The sequence below is a fragment of the Triturus cristatus genome, chromosome 7 (assembly GCF_964204655.1).
Source record: "Triturus cristatus chromosome 7, aTriCri1.1, whole genome shotgun sequence".
Classification (NCBI taxonomy): domain Eukaryota; kingdom Metazoa; phylum Chordata; class Amphibia; order Caudata; family Salamandridae; genus Triturus; species Triturus cristatus.
In genome coordinates this window covers 445,552,713-445,568,753 of record NC_140590.1, presented here as the reverse complement: position 1 = coordinate 445,568,753, position 16,041 = coordinate 445,552,713, and the positions used below count along the sequence as shown (strand labels likewise).

Sequence of the window (16,041 nt, the reverse complement as noted above, 5' to 3'; positions counted from 1 at the left end):
GGTTAAACAACATCGCTAGCTAGCTTGTTATTGTGTTTATTTATTAACCACTTCAGTTGTCATGGTAATGAAAGCTGCTCTGCTTTCCAAGGCCAGCACTCGGGCTCCCATCACCACCCTCAAGCAAAGAATGGCGTGGACCCGTGGACCGGCTGTGAGGTACGTTTAAAAAAAAAAAATATTTCATTCCAACCCCCCCCCCGTGCGCGACCCCCAGCGAGCCGCGACTGCCAATCAGCAGTAAGTAGACTCTTGCAAAAAGAAAGAATACTCGCTTCTTCCGTGAGTGTCTCGCTGCCGTATATGAAGTGCACTTAGTGAGTGCTCCGGTCCGGTCCTGGCTGCAAGGAGGCCTACTGTTGAATACTAGCTTCTCACAAAGCTAGTAATGCCAGCAGTATCGTAGCGTGAACAAGAGTCAAAGCATTTTTAATGAGCCTGTCTTCAATCAGTTCTGAGGTAGGGCCTGGCTGCGCTCCAATACCTTTGGATCGAGTTCTGCCACACACTCCTCTCACATGTGACAAAGCAGTACATACACACGTTACCGTTCCGCACGTATGCAGCATTCTCTCCTTCATACACAGCAGTGCACACACGCACCCGAGGAAGCAGTGAACATGCGCACCCCTCACCTCTAGGATTATGCAGTATTCCGTACTTCATAGCAGTGTACAGGTGCACGCGTGGAAGCAGTGAACCCATGCACCCCTCGCCTTTAGTCTCATGCAGTATTCGGTACTTAGCAGTGTACACATGCACGCGAGGAAGCAGTGAAAACACGCACCCCTCGCCTTTAGTCTCATGCAGTATTCTGTACTCAGCAGTGTACACATGCACGCGAGGAAGCAGTGAAAACACGCACCCCTCGCCTTTAGTCTCATGCAGTATTCTGTACTCAGCAGTGTACACATGCACGCGAGGAAGCAGTGAAAACACGCACCCCTCGCCTTTAGTCTCATGCAGTATTCTGTACTCAGCAGTGTACACATGCACGCGAGGAAGCAGTGAAAACACGCACCCCTCGCCTCATTCAGTATTCCGTACTTCATCACACCTTGCTTTCACCAAGGATGTGCGTGTTTAGATAAGACCACTGTGCACCGCTGCTGAAAGGAGGTGCTTTTTTGTTCACAGTTTGCTCTGTGCACCCAATTCTCGGATTCTAAAATCAATGTTGCCATTGTTGGCCAAAACAGCACACAACAGAACCGGACAATGAAAATAATTCACAGACACGGATAGTTCGCTGATACATACAAATTTGATTATATGAAACATTGGATTGCAGTTGGGGAAGAAAGAGCGGTCTGTTCCCAGATGGCATAATGGTGCGTCAAACCAGGCTGTCAAGAGCATGAAACCCCAGTACAATAATTCCGGCCTGTGAGTCGAAAAATGTTTTGAATGCCTGCCTACACGTTTACAAATACCACTTTCCCCAGCTGCCAGCCAAATATTGTTAGAGTAGGAATGTTTTAAACTTGAAGAGGAACAATAGCTTAAAACAAAAATTCAGTTAGGCACGTACATAAGCTTTGTTGTATATGGGAAAATTATAACATCAGCATAAGCAAAGATTGTCCTCTATAGCTCATTAAAATAGGCAATTTCTTAAATGATAAATAATGCAATCGTATTCCTTTATTAACCTTCCTGCTGCCTCAAATTTGCTGGAAAATGCACCATTTGTCCACTCTTGTTTCAAATTTTCTCGGGCTGTTCGGGCTCGCTCGCTACGCTTGCTCGCTGCAGTGCAGTACAACAGTAATTTTACGCCCTACCACTTTCAAATGTCACCAGCCGCCCCTGCTACTAAGATCTCTCCATGAGCCTTGGTGACCAGGACGACAGCCCACTCTCCCCAGCACGGATTTTAGTGGCTATTACAGTGACTCCCGCCTACTATGACCCCCTCGAGTGAGGCACAGTGGGCCAGAGACACCTCAGTTTCCTTCACACTGGCTTCCATGGTGGGTAGCAGCACAGAGAGTGCTCACTTCACTTGAAAGGACATAATGCAATGGTTCTCAGTGCAAAGCAACTAGGTCTGGCTGTACTGTGCTAATCTCTGCAACCAGAGGCACAAAGAAAGTCTGTCTGCACGGCTTCGCACATTACATGCACTCCTATTGCCATTTTTGTATCCCAAACTGGCTTCTTCTTGCCTCATTTGGAAATGGGTATAGGCAACATCCTCTTCAACTAAACCATGAATTTCCTGAAAAAATGCTTTTCTTTGTCGAACACTGCTTTGCCAATGCCCCATGCCTCAACTGAGGGTGCCGGCGATGGGTCACATTTTTTAGGAACCATAAATCAAATATCTTATATCCCCACCTTATTCGTAAAGTATAAGTGCAGTAGAATGCAGTTTTCTGAGTTGAAAGGGAGACTGCAAATGAAAAAACGTAATATCAGCGATTCACAGACTTGTTTGAAGAAAAAGCAGCAATTACCCTCTCTGGCCAATCCGGATCACCCGAAGGTTTTCGCCATACTTATTTTTGATCCATTTGATCCCCTGGAGTTGTGGATCGACCATGAGAGGCCACCTTTCACAGTTGGTGAGGATGGTGGCATTTTCGGTAGACATTCTGTCCGCAGGAAGGCCTTCATTTTGCCAAGCCGCCACGTCAGCATCGTCAGTGAGCATCGTCAGGGGATCCAGCGCGGGGGTCACCGGGATGGGCACCTAAGGGCAGGTGGGGCAAGCAACGCAAGCGCATAATTAGAAAGTCAGTGTCTGGATCAGCTTCACATGGTGATGAACAACCCGAGCAGGCTGGAGTGATTTTAGCTTAATTAACAATTACGAAGCATTATTTATGCTACTGTCTGCAGTTTCTCAAAGATGGATCAGAGCTTTGACAAAAAGCCCCCCTCACTCCTGATGCGGCTGCACATAAATTAAAGAGGATATACAAACACCGGTGCGAATAGCATACTAAGCATGTCCAGTCATCAAAACACAACACAGCTCACTCAGCTCAGCAGAGGAGCTGGAAATTGCGCACTCTTTCAAACAAGGTTTTCTGAAGGAGTTTAATACTGCAATGCCCGCGGGCCGGAGGTGCAGGTGCCTCTGCCGTGCTGAGCTAACGGAGGTGTTTGTTGCTGCTAATTACACCCTCTGGGTGATTGGGCTGAATGGCTCAAAGTTTGGCAGAGGGTTGAAGAATCTTTAACCTCTTCGTGGCCAGGTCAGAACTCACGCAGATCAGCACAGATAAGAAGATGCTATTTTGCAGTTCGGTTGAGCATCAGCAGACGAGGCCCTATTGTCAAGGGTCAACTGTTCACAAAAGACAGAGACAAAAGACTAAAGTACATGCAATCCAAAGAGAGCCCAGGAATGAATAATTTGGGGATCAAATAAAAGGGCAAGGACTGCAATTTGGACGATGATTGCACTAACCAATTAACTGAAATATCGCATATATGTGTTTGTATTTAACATGTTTGTATTAATTGAGCATCAATATGATTTGTGCAAGAAGTGTTCATAGAAAAGCACCAACCCATGCTGTTAAAGCTATTAGGATGCAGAGTTGGGACAACAAGAGAAAAATACTTCACAATATATATTATGCGTGATGCTGCTAAGGCTTTGTTAGAAATTATAGAATTAAGGCAGGTGTGGTAGTGTATTCAATATACATAGTTGAGGATAAGAGCTTTGAGAGCGGTTTTGATGGAAGGTAATAGGACTGAAGATCTCAGTGAGTTAGAGGGCATTCCAATAATGTGGAGTAAAATATGTGAAAGAGCAGTAGAGACATATATGTAAGTGGACTGGGAATGGTAGCTGATAGCACGCAAAACGAAGTAATGAAGAAAGTGAGTGAATTAAGAGTTGCAGCCATGAATGGAGGGAATAAACTAAGAGTTTATTTCAGAACCAGGACCAGACGCTTGAGCTGAACTCCAGTGCTGGCAGAAAGGCACCTACTCTCTTGGTGGTGAAGTGAGTTGGGCCCGGATTGGCAGTGCTAATAGCACATGCACTGTAAAGCTGGCAACTTTGTCAAGGGGAGGAATGATGCATGTTGGGACAACTAGGAGTAGACTATACCACTACTCAACATTTCCCCTGTAAAGTGTGTTTATGAAGGTGGGGCATGGGATCCTGGGTGGATCGTGTGGATATGTAGTTGTGATGGAGAGGAAGCATTATACGTACACTTTGTGGAAAAAAAGTATTCTCAACTTCCTGTCAGAGGAAACAAAGCCATCAAGGGGGAAAAAGATTGTGTGACAGTGAAGATGAGATGGGATCAGCTGAAAGTGATGATTTGTCTTTTCAAGTAGTTGAGCATAGGGGAGTGCGAGGCCTTGCAAAAGGGAGATAGTTTGAAATCTTGGTGTGCAGTTGGAGGTCAATGTGGAACGATAAGCATAGATGTGAAAGGAGAAGCAAAAGGAAGAGATAAAATCACCAAGAGTAGTTTTGCAGCAAGCTTTGAGAGATGGCAAGTAGGGCAGAGGTGGGTGAAGACTTTCCTGGAACTATACAAAGAAGGAGTGGTAAGAGAGATAATTTAAAAATTATTAAGGGCAGACCAGCAATACTAAGGGAGGCAAAAGTGCTGTGTGAGATAAAGTGGTAGGCCGTATTAAATACAGTTGATAGGGAAGGTATAGATGACTCATGGTTGTTGTGTGCCAATCTTATATATTTAGAGACCTGGGGGCTGAAGCACTATTCTTTCATTCGCTAAAAAGGTGGCTGCTGATTGCCCATTGAATTTTTCCAAATGAAAGGGTTTTGGGAACTGACATGTAGATATAGGCCAGTTAAAAAAGTGCCGAATTGGAACGGGTTGCAGAATGACCTCCTTAGCTAATATTTATAAGGCAGGTTGCAATTTGCGATGCACTGCCATTGTCCTCCATCACAGAGATGGTGGCCTGAAAGGGTCAGTAGACTACTACATTTGTCATTATGTTTATTTATTATTATTTTTAAACTGTAGGAAATGCCACGGGTCCAGCTTCTAACAGCAGCACATATATTTGACAAAAGAAATCTGTTTCTTTTGTAGCAATATAAACATTGGCAATAGCAAACAATGCCCATTTTTCATAAAGGAAAAGGGTATGTGTTTAAAAAAGTTGTTTCTTTAAAAGCTTTCACTAACAATTTTTAGCGGTCCCATGGAACACTGCCTACTCTCCTTGAAAGGGTTTTCAATGTTCACAAAGGGGAAGGGACCCAAAGGAGGCCATTACAATTTTTCAAACCAGTTACTATACCAACCTGGTTTTCAGAAACTGAACAGCGGTTTGAGACCGAAATTACAGTTGCAAACTATTGATAAACCAAGTTACGAATTGCCATTTGGAACCAAAGCCCACAGACACGCCCCTTTCAAATAGTGATGTGTAATACATTTTTAAGCCCATTTTACCAAGTGAGAAGGACTTTTCTGAATCGGTAAATGTGTTTAGTAAATGTAACAATGCTTTTTTACGGTTGCACACCACTGTTTTAGCAAATCAGAGAGCATGAGCGTGCAAACAAGTCTTGGTCATTTTTAGTGTATGAAAGTTGAACTGTAGAAGATCAAGTTGGTTGTGAGCAGCTAGGCAGAATCTTAGCATTTTATATACAATACATTTCAGGACTTCAGAGTTCAGTGGCACTTGTTATACAGGACAACATTTGAAAGAGAGGAGAAGTCAGCCAAAAGGTATTTTCAGGGGCAATTAATAGTAACACAGAAGACATGTTGACGGTTGTAGATAGGCTGAGTGAGAGACATTCACTGTGGATAAGATGCTAGTTGAATTAAGGGTAAATTAGGAGGGTTAAAAGACAGAGGAGGGGCTTCGAGCAAATTAAAAAGAATGGCCCTAGTACTTAGGTAGTTAGAGAAAAAGCATTTAGCAAAGTCGCATCTGAAAAGGCTGCAGTGGTTAATTATGGTATGAGGGGGAAGAGCAGTGATTGGAAGATTTTATTTAGGTATTGAGTTGAGATATTAATGATGTAATAAATTCTTTTAAATAGCTGAAAGGGGTTGCAAATAGCCCAATTTTTAAATAAGCATGTATTAAACATGAGCCCCAGGGAACAAGTAAGCATGGGCTCTGCAAGGCAATCAAGGCACGGATCTGAGCTATTTATTTTCCTAGGGTTGAGTCCTGTTGTCAAGAAAATATACTAAGGGCCTGGTTATGAGTTTAAGTGTTATTCATCTCACCTGATAAATAACAATACCACAGGGTATGTTATTTATCGGGTGATGTAACACCTATGACGGGTTTGTGGGGAATAACATGCAGATTTAGGTGTTTAATGCACAAAAACCGCATGATACAGTAAATACCATATGGTTTTCCCCCATTAAATTTTATCAGGTTTGACCTTCCGGAACTTAACAAAGGGTGAGGTATTTAACGTGTCCGATAATTATTGGGTACACTATATACCTTCAAACTTGTATTTCTGACCAATTCATAAACAGGGGTTTACGCATGGCTGGAATTACCCAACCCACCCATTATCAGGCCCAAAATGTTTACACCATCACTACACACAATATACATGTATTACGAATAAAAACAAGCTTATGTTTCCATTGTTCATATCTGGAAATCTTACTTTGCAAACTTAGCTGAGCAGAATAGTGCTCAAAGGCAAGATATCAATGGTAGTTATGACCTCCTACCTGAAGTCAATATGCACTGAAAATAGAGCTTTATTCTGCTTATGCAAGTCACTCCAACAATAATGTAAAAAATGGAAGATGAATAATAATAACTAAGATCACTAATTCATTTTGTAGGGTTCCTTTCTTGCTGCCCCAACTTCATGTTAATTAAAGATATGGTAAATAAAATAAATGTACATATTTGACATTGTACCAGCAACCGACTCTTTTAGAGATAGAATATTATGCAGTTTTTGTATACAAACAAATAAGGCACTACATGCACAATTTATTCAAAATATGGGAGTTGAATGCTTACTTTTAATTGCCCTAAGTAGGGCCTCCACATTCCGTCCATTAGGTCTTGCCTGTATTTCTTCGTAAAGTAGCCCAGGTAGGAGACGAATGCTGTGATCAGCAACACATCGCCACAGAGGGTGCTCTCCTGCTGCTTGAAGTTTCGAACAGCTTCGGCCCATCTCACATTCTCAGATGCAAGTCCTCCAACCTAAACACAGACCAAAATCTATTAATGCCCAATGTATTTGATTCAAAGGCTTAGTTTCTTTATGATGCATTGATTTTCTTCATTGGGAAAAGGTAGGCCCAGAAGCAATTTAAAATGTAGTTTTTCGTTGTTGTAAAATAATTCCTCACAAAACAACGATTTTCTTCGCAGCCGAATTGAGAAGTTGGTATATATGTGGGGAGCTCTGGGGGGAGAGGGAAAGAGGGCGGAGGGTATAGTTGGGGAGATTTTATTCACGGGGTTAGATTGTACGCTCCCCCTTACAAAACAAGCATTTGCAATGTAAATTGGTTTTGCATTTGTCTGAGTTTGAGCTATAGGCATTGTAAATTAAAATGTATTTTACTGAGTTTGTGGCATGCTGGCTTGGTTCGGAGTTTGCGGGAGGCGCGTGTAGTGGCATTGCGGTTCTGGATGACACCCGCTGACAACTCGGAAATAACTTCCAGGAAGCAGAAGAAATAAATAATCTCTCAACTACACCGCTCCATTCAATGAAATGGTGAACGTGGGCCCCCTCGAGCTGCAGAGGAATCGCCCCCACAGTCCGCACATGCGCATCATCTTTTTCTTGACGTAGAAAAGCAGCTGCTACAAAGCTTTGCTAGAAGACCTATAGTGATCCCATAACACTAAACTGCCAGTCAAAAGAGAGGCACGGCGTAACGCTGCAGTGCCATTCTGCTCTGAGGCCTCCATGCACACAACACTGCAGCACAAAGGCACAGTTGTGCATCATCATAATCGACCAGAGAGCTCCAACCTGCAGACCAGGTTGTCAATTGCATTGCAACATTGTATATGGCGTGTACTACACGTATGGGTGTTGCTGAAGCACTTGTCTTCATGGGTAGTGTGGTACACAGCGTTGGACGTGGTTGGAATTGAAAACATTGTCCCTCAGTGAGAAACCAAAACTAGATTAGATAATCACAGGGTTTTCCAAGTGGACATGGTTACGGTTTCTGCAGGCAGGCATGTTATAAGAAGATACAGTTTATGCACAATGTAGCAACCCCACCTGCTATATAGGTCTGTGTGCTTTTAGGAGACAACAGGGGAAAGCAAAAGTGGGTGAGATTTTCAGTTATCCCCAATATTACTAACTGTTTAAATGCTAACTCCACACAGCGACCAAAATGCAAATTACCCTCACCAGAAAACAACAGTCCCCGCCCCTTCCAAACCTGATATAAAGGAGGCCCAGGGAAGCCCTGCAGTGCTCACCCTGCACCGACACTCCAGAAAGAGCCTCCAGCTCAGGTTGCACGCGAAGGTACCGCTGGGCAGGGCCTGCATGTCGACCCTTTCCATGTCACTGTGGATGAAGTTCCAGGGGTTCCCGGGTTCCAAGGAGGTGCTGCACAGAAACCGGTACTCTAGCTGCTGCTGCTGCTCCTCTGCCGCAGAGATGTCATGCCCTCTCTCAATGTTACCAAAATTCCGAAGGGCGGCTTCTTACCAGCACAACAGAGACGGAAATGAAGCAGAAGAAGCAGGGGCCCAGCTGCTGCCTCACTGTTTCCTTTGCAGGTGACTGGGGCCGTTCTCTCACCATGAAACTGAAAGCAGAACAATGGTGCCCACAGATGTATTTGGTTAACACGACACCCGCTTCGTGTTTCGTCCCCCAAAAAATGTAAATACAGCAGAACCATGGCGCCGGCAGATGTATTCAATTGAAACTACGCCCGCTTCGATTGTGTCGTCCCAAAAAAAAATGCAAATACGGCAAGATGCATATAAAGAAAGCTATAGTTGACACGGTAATTGAGAATGACAAGGAGGTGGGGCCATCACACGCTGTACAGTGTGATGGCAAAACAAAATGTTCTCCGAGTGAAATAGCCAGGGATAGAATGAAGCAAGTAAAAGAGGGCTTTTACACAAATGTACCAATACAAAGCCAGCATTTCTGAATGCCACAGTTAGTGTGTTTGCCAAACCTCCACAAAACAGATATAATAGGTCGATCAAAGATCGACCTAAAAACAGGGAATGATCCTTGTGTGCTGCTATAGCAAAAGCCTCAATTAATTTTTCCAGCTAGAATTACCATCTGAAAATATTGGAAATGCATCTCCCACAACTGGAAAAGAAGGGTGTGGCAAAACCTACACACTATGGGGCCGATTCCAATCCTGGAAAAAGGCTGTACGAATCGTCGTACGGAGCGTTTTCTCCATACGACTCGTACCCGGTAAACTGTCCCTACAACCTAGGCCGTACGAATCGTACAAAAGACCGTATGGGTAAAAAAAAACTACGATTCTGATCCGGAACAGCCTGTACGCGACGTGCGGACGTATTCAGGCAGCGGTTTCCGGCCCAGCAAGTACGATTCGTCCCTACGTCACTCCGTACGGCTCTTTTTTTACGGGAGTCAAACTCAGCCGGAAAAGTAGAGTCCGACGCGAACCGCTACGCAACGGAGACCCGGTACGCGACGTACATGCCATGAACCCCGTCGTACGTGTCATCCCGGTCATCTTGGCCTACAACCTGGTGCACCACACCCGACGCACACGCCGCAGAAGGTGAGAACAACACCCAGAGGCCAGGGTGGGGGTGAGGGGCAGGAAACAAACCCCATACTCAAAGCCAAACCTATAATATGGAGGCCATACATTACCACCAGGGTCTGGTCACTTGGGGGGGCGTGTCCAGCAACCCCTGCAACAACGGAAGTGGACGTGTACGGTGCGTTGCACACGTACCCCTATGGCACCATTAGAACAGTGATTGGGACCGTACACACGCAATGAATGCCTGGGTACGGTGCGTACCACGCGTACCCCTACGGCACAGTAGAACAGTGATACAGACCGTACACATGCAATGAATGTGTGGGTACGGTGCGTACCACACGTACCCCTACGGCACAGTAGAACAGTGATACGGACCGTACACACGTAATGAATGCGTGGGTACGGTGCGTACACCGCCATTGCATATGTACAGTGTGTACACAGACATTGCGTATGTACGGTGCATACACCACCATTGCGTATGTACGGTGCGTACACCGACATTGCTATGTACGGTGCGTACACCAACATTGCTATGTACGGTGCGTACACTGACATTGGTGCGTACAACAACATTGCGTATGTACGGTGCGTACACCGCCATTGCGTATGTACGGTGCGTAATACAACATTGGTGCGTACAACAACATTGCGTATGTACGGTGCGTACACCGACATTGCATATGTACAAGTCATTCCCCGTGTACGGGACGTTTTCCGTACGAATCGTAAATCGGAAAGCCAGTCCGGATCGTACTTGTACGCTCGGACAGTATTTTTACGATTCGTACGGAAAAGTGTCCCGGTCCGTCTCGTACAACTTTTCCCGCTACAATTCGTACGGATCGGGCCGATCCGTATGTACTTTTTCCCGTACGAATCGTACTTCACGGGTCGGACGTGACTTGTACGATTCGTACGGAAAAAAATACGGATACGAGTCATACGGAAAAAAAAAATACAGGATCGGAATCGACCCCTATGTGTTTGACTCGGCCCTTTTTGACTCAAGTTCCCTAAACCTTTTGCTTTCCCCCTAGACCTTTTTTCTGACATGGTGTTGCCAACTTAGATGCTTTGGGCACTTTGCCACTGTTGATCAGTGTCAAAGTGCAAGTGCTCCCGGTATAATGTGTAACGGTAATTGGTTGTCCATGATTGGTATGTTCGCCTTACTAGTAAAGTCCATAGTAAACTGCTCTATGTGCCAGGGCTGGTAATGCAACTGCTACTAGTGGGCCTGCAGCACTAATTGTGCCACCCACACAAGTAGCCTTAAAGAGGGAACTCAGGCCTGCTACTGCAGTGCCTGCGCGCAGTTTGTTAAACTGCCATGTTGTTCTGACAAGTGCACCCACTTGCCAGACCTTACCATTCCCTTTTTATGCACATCAGACACCCCTATGGTAGGCCCAAGGTACCCCCTGGGCAGGGTGCAGTGCATGTGAAAGGTAGGACATGTACTAAGGTATGTCACTGTGGAAAGGCCATCTTGCCCAAAGGATAGAATGGGGAGGCTGTGTAATGTTTTCCAGCCTATCTTCCCAAAGGCTTAAGATGGAGAGGTGAAGTTTAGTGTGCCTGAACTCACAATGTAATAACACATCTTTTTATGAAGGTGGTTTTTGCACTGTGTGTTTAGAAACCACTCTTTTAGAAGTGGCTGGGGTTTTGTGCTTTAACATTTCTGTGTGTGTCTGCCTGGTTGTGGATTGACTGTCTGGATTTGAAAGTGATAGGATCTGGGGAATATCTTGGCCCAGGGGAGGAGGTGAGACAGCAACAGGCTGACCTGCATCTGGAGTGTAGGGAGAGGAGTAGCCCCTAGAGGTGAAGAGGCCTGGGTTGCTGCCATAAACCAATGGTACCATCTCCTGCTGAGTGATTGAGAATCCAGACCCCCACTAATCAAAAGAAGAAGGTGTCACTGGCAGGGGGGCACCCAGAACTGGTTTGAACAGGGGTCAGTGCCCCCTGAACACAAAGACGACATTTAGGGGTATAACTAAGAGCTGAAGCCCCTGAACTTTGGAGAAATGGATTGATCAAGATTGAACAAGACTGAAGCTACTTTGTGGTCAAGAGGAACCTTTGCCAGGGAAGAAACAACTGAAGAGACTGAAGGAAAGGACTGACCCTTGCTGTATGTTCTGGGCCTGGTCTGCAGTTTGCTGTTTTAACCAAGGAGAGGCTAAAGGGACTTTGCTGTGTGCTGTGTCCCCCTGCTTGAAAGGACTTTGCTGTGTGCTGTGTCCGGAAGCAACTTATCCCCAAGGGCCCGAGATGAGCTGGCTCCCTGTTGCGGAAACTCAGGAACACAAAAGTTTCCAGAAGTGTCTCAGCGATGCTGTGTGCATGTGCTATTTGCAGCCTGAGTCCTTCGTGAGGATTGTCTTGTGATCGTGTGCACCGGAGTCCAAGTGAGTCTCAGCGACGCTGTGTGCGTGTGCTTTGTGCAGTCTGAGACCTTCGCGAGGATTGCCTTGTTAACGTGCACACCCGGAGTCCAAGTGAGTCTCAGCGACACTGTTTGCGTGTGCTTTGTGCAGCCTGAGACCTTCGTGAGGATTGCCTTGTTATCGTGCACCCGGAGTTCAAGCGAGTCTCAGCGACTCTGTGTGCGTGTGCTTCGTGCAGCCTGAGACCTTTGTGAGGAAAGCTCTGTGATCGTGCACCCGAAGCTCAAGTGAGTCTCAGCAACGCTAGGTGAGTGTGCCCTGTTGCAGCCTGAGATCTTCGTAGCATCAGCGGCCCAGAGACGCTGAGCCGCCGGCCCAAGCCCGCGGTTGCCAGAGCAGGACCTTGAACCAACCTCGTCGAGGGAGGGCCCGAGTCCCACTGCCCGGGATTCACAAAGATTGCATCGGAGGCCCAAGTCGCTGGAAGAGGAGAGGAGAGCGAGGTTGCACCCCCCAGGTAACATGTGTCGATGCCTGGGGTGGGGTGTGGGCTCAGAGGGAGACGCACTCAGCCTCTCCCATTCCTGCAGTGCAAGCCTCTGCTTCAGCTTGTATCGCGGCCCGTACTTGCCACAGGCAGTTACGTGGCAGGTGTGCAGAGCTGCACTTTTTGTTTACACCATACCCATGTGGGGGGCAACTGTTGACAGAGGCTGACTGTGAGACAGCACGTGTGGCAAAGAGACCGCCTAAGGCACCGTGATCGTTGCTGGAGTGCATTACGCATTGCATTATTTCTGCATAACGAACTACCTGATTGCGTATTACACATTGCATTATTTCTGCATAATGAACTACCTGATTACTGTATTACGCATTGCATTATTTCTGCATAACAGAATACCTGATTGTTGTATTACACATTGCATTATTTCTGCATAACGAACTTTCTGATAAGTGTATTACGCATTGCATTATTCCTGCATAACAAACTACCTGATTAGTGTATTAGGCATTGCATTATTTCTGCATAACAAACTACCTGAGTAGTGTATTACGCATTGCATTATTCCTGCATAACAAACTACCTGGTTAGTGTCTTATGCATTGCATTATTTCTGCATAACAAAGTACCTGATTGTTGCGTTACACAGTGCATTATTTTTACATTGCAAAGTGCCCGATTCTAGCATTACGAACTGCATTATCTTTACATTGCAAAGTGCCTGCTTCTAACCAGTGCTTAATTTGTAAAATATTAAGTGCCAGGGCTCTGACCAGGAGGCCACTGCAACTTACACCACTCTTCGTCCCTGTCACCGCTGCCAAAACAACTACTAACCATCTCTCTTGCTGTAAATTCAGATTATTCCAGGTCCCCAAACCTAAAGGAAAGGCTGGGGAGGCAGGTATTAGTAATATTTTTAAGTAGATTGTTTTCCCAAACAACTGTTATACTGCTCATCTCTAAATTACATGAGCAGTGCCACCTTGTGGCAGACTGCCCTAAGTGTGGTGTTGACAATTAGGTGCCGGTGCTGAGCACCGGAAACCAATTAAGTGCCGGTGCTCAGCACCAGAAAGCTCCGGCTCAAATTAAGCACTGCTTCTAACATTACGAACTGCATAGCATTGCAGTAGTACTGCAGTGTAACGTTTAGACGTACTCATTAAGGGCTGGATGGCCTAACAACCGGCCAGGAGGAATATTACAAATACACATATGTAGGATTTATATCGTGTGGTCTTATCGTATATCTTTTATATAAATTTAAACTCGTTTTTATTAAACTTGTGTGCAGTCCGTTTGTGGTGTCATCATTGGATTGCTATGAGCGTTGTTGCGAATACTTTTCACATTTGCCTTGAAGATAAGCCTGGCTGCTCGTGCCAAGCTACAGAGTGGCGAGCGGGGGCTATCTGAGAAGGTGTCCTTCCTTACCCTGACGTGGAAACAAGGGTCCCTATTTGGCCTAAGGTACCTACATCAGCCAACCAGGGATCCTGGGTCTAACACTATGAATCAGGCGCAGTGAAATTCAGTGAATTAATTTTGCTCCACCTGACACAGAATTGGGTCCTCAGTGAACTGAAACAGTCCTCTGATGTTTGTGTTTAGGTATAAACGCACAAACGATTTGAAACACTTCTGTTTTTAACCTGAAAACAGACAGCTTTAGCTATTTGTCAAAACTTATGTGCTAGTCAATAAAAGGATGCAGAGAAAGACTCTCAGTGTTGGTCTGAGCAGTTTTTTTTTATAATTTTTTTTTTTTTATTGGCGAGGGTACTAAGAAATTACTTCCTCTCTGTGATTGTACAACTGAGATTCTGTAATGATAGTCAGGATCCGCTTAGAAGTAAAATGAAGGTTTATTAAGTGGTACAGCGAGATCCATAGAGCAGCACCAACCGTCTCAATCTTCCCTTCAATCACTGGAATGAGTGATGCATCATACCATGCATCACACCATTCCATGACATAGAGAAGATTCCACATTACATCAACAACTCCATTAGTACCAATCATAACACATCCCCTTCTGAGGTTCCGTGTGGGACGGAACGACACTTTTGAGTGGTGACGAATATGGATGAGTTGGGTATCTACGAACCGCAAATGACGAGTATAGTGGGTGTACGCAGTTTCGCTACGCAACCACGTATGGTTCGTCTTATTTTTGGGTTTGTTCATCTGAACCCTCGGGTTCCATTTTAGATACGGCATCCATTTTGTTTCTTGCCCTCAAGTAGCCAGCGAACGGACTTTGTCCGCTTCGTGACCCTGGGACTCCCAATCTTACACGAGGGACACGTGTTCCTTTGAGTATGACTTTTATGACGAGGGAAATGACACGACAAAGGCAGATGGCCCCGCTCAAGGCTCATCTTGCCGTGCCGGTCTATTGTTTCAGTCATGCATACATTAGACACGGGGTCTCTGATCCCGTTATCAAGTTTCCTTTACTACTCCTAACACTCTTCTCTAATCTGTTGTGCATCCTTGTCCTTTCTTTGCATCTGTTTTTTTCCCTTCTCCTAATGTGTTTACGGTCAGGATGGAATGTGTTTTATTGCAGAGAAGATATGTTTTTACAGTTGGGAACTGGCAATACTGTTGTAATTATGTTCCGGCCTCCTGAAACATGAACGCGACTCTTTTGAAGTTTATTGTGGGAACTGAGTTGTAATCTTTGTTCACCATACTGTTCTATGGGAAAAACGTGTATAAAAGGAGCGATCCACTTTTGCAATTCGAAGCAGTCTCCGAGAACCTACACGTTGTGTACTTCTTGTGACCTCTGTATCCCTGCAGTAAATAAACGCTGATCTCTGACGTCGCTGGAAGTGTCCCGTGTCTCTGTGTTTGGTACGCCAGAACAGGTAACCCACGAAGGTTTCAGGTGTTGTTCCCTGGCACTGCTGGGTCTTAGAATAACCCAGTCCTTCACTTCCCACCCAAATGAAGAGAATACAAAAGACCTTAAGAACTTATTCCAATGAAAGTTAACACAGCATCAATGAAAATACAAAATAAGAGTAGGTCTCGATACAGTACTCAACCAAAGGTAACATTAGTACAATACATAGTCCTTCATCTTAACAGGCACCCTCCTACACCTGGAAGGATACTGATCAGAGTCCCTTTCAACCACTATACCCTCCCCTTCTGAAGGTTGATTATTTTGTCCCTGAACACACAAGGAGGAATTACTCTACCACCTCTCATGAAGTTATCACAACAAAACGACAACTCTTCTCTCACAGCCCAATAAGATCTCATCTCATGATCCAAAACCCTGTAATCAGGCCATCCATGACTGACTCACCCACCTTTTCAGACAAGCAAATTCTTTGTCACTATTTACACCCTCCAACCACTCTTCAGATGAAAAAGCAGGCTCAGCAAACCCATGATATACACTCCA

At 45.2% G+C, this 16,041-nt stretch overlaps 1 protein-coding gene across 1 annotated transcript in view; it reads right to left on the bottom strand.

Moving 5' to 3' along the window:
• Positions 1–16,041, bottom strand: part of DNAH9 (dynein axonemal heavy chain 9) — a 1,479,259-nt gene that overhangs the window by 614,444 nt on the left and 848,774 nt on the right. Inside the window, exons 52-53 of the mRNA XM_085616775.1 lie at positions 6,976–7,164; positions 2,460–2,695 (exon numbers count right to left, since the gene is read on the bottom strand). Of these exons, the coding sequence (XP_085472901.1) occupies positions 2,460–2,695; positions 6,976–7,164 (425 nt within the window). The remainder of the gene's footprint in view (positions 1–2,459; positions 2,696–6,975; positions 7,165–16,041) is intronic.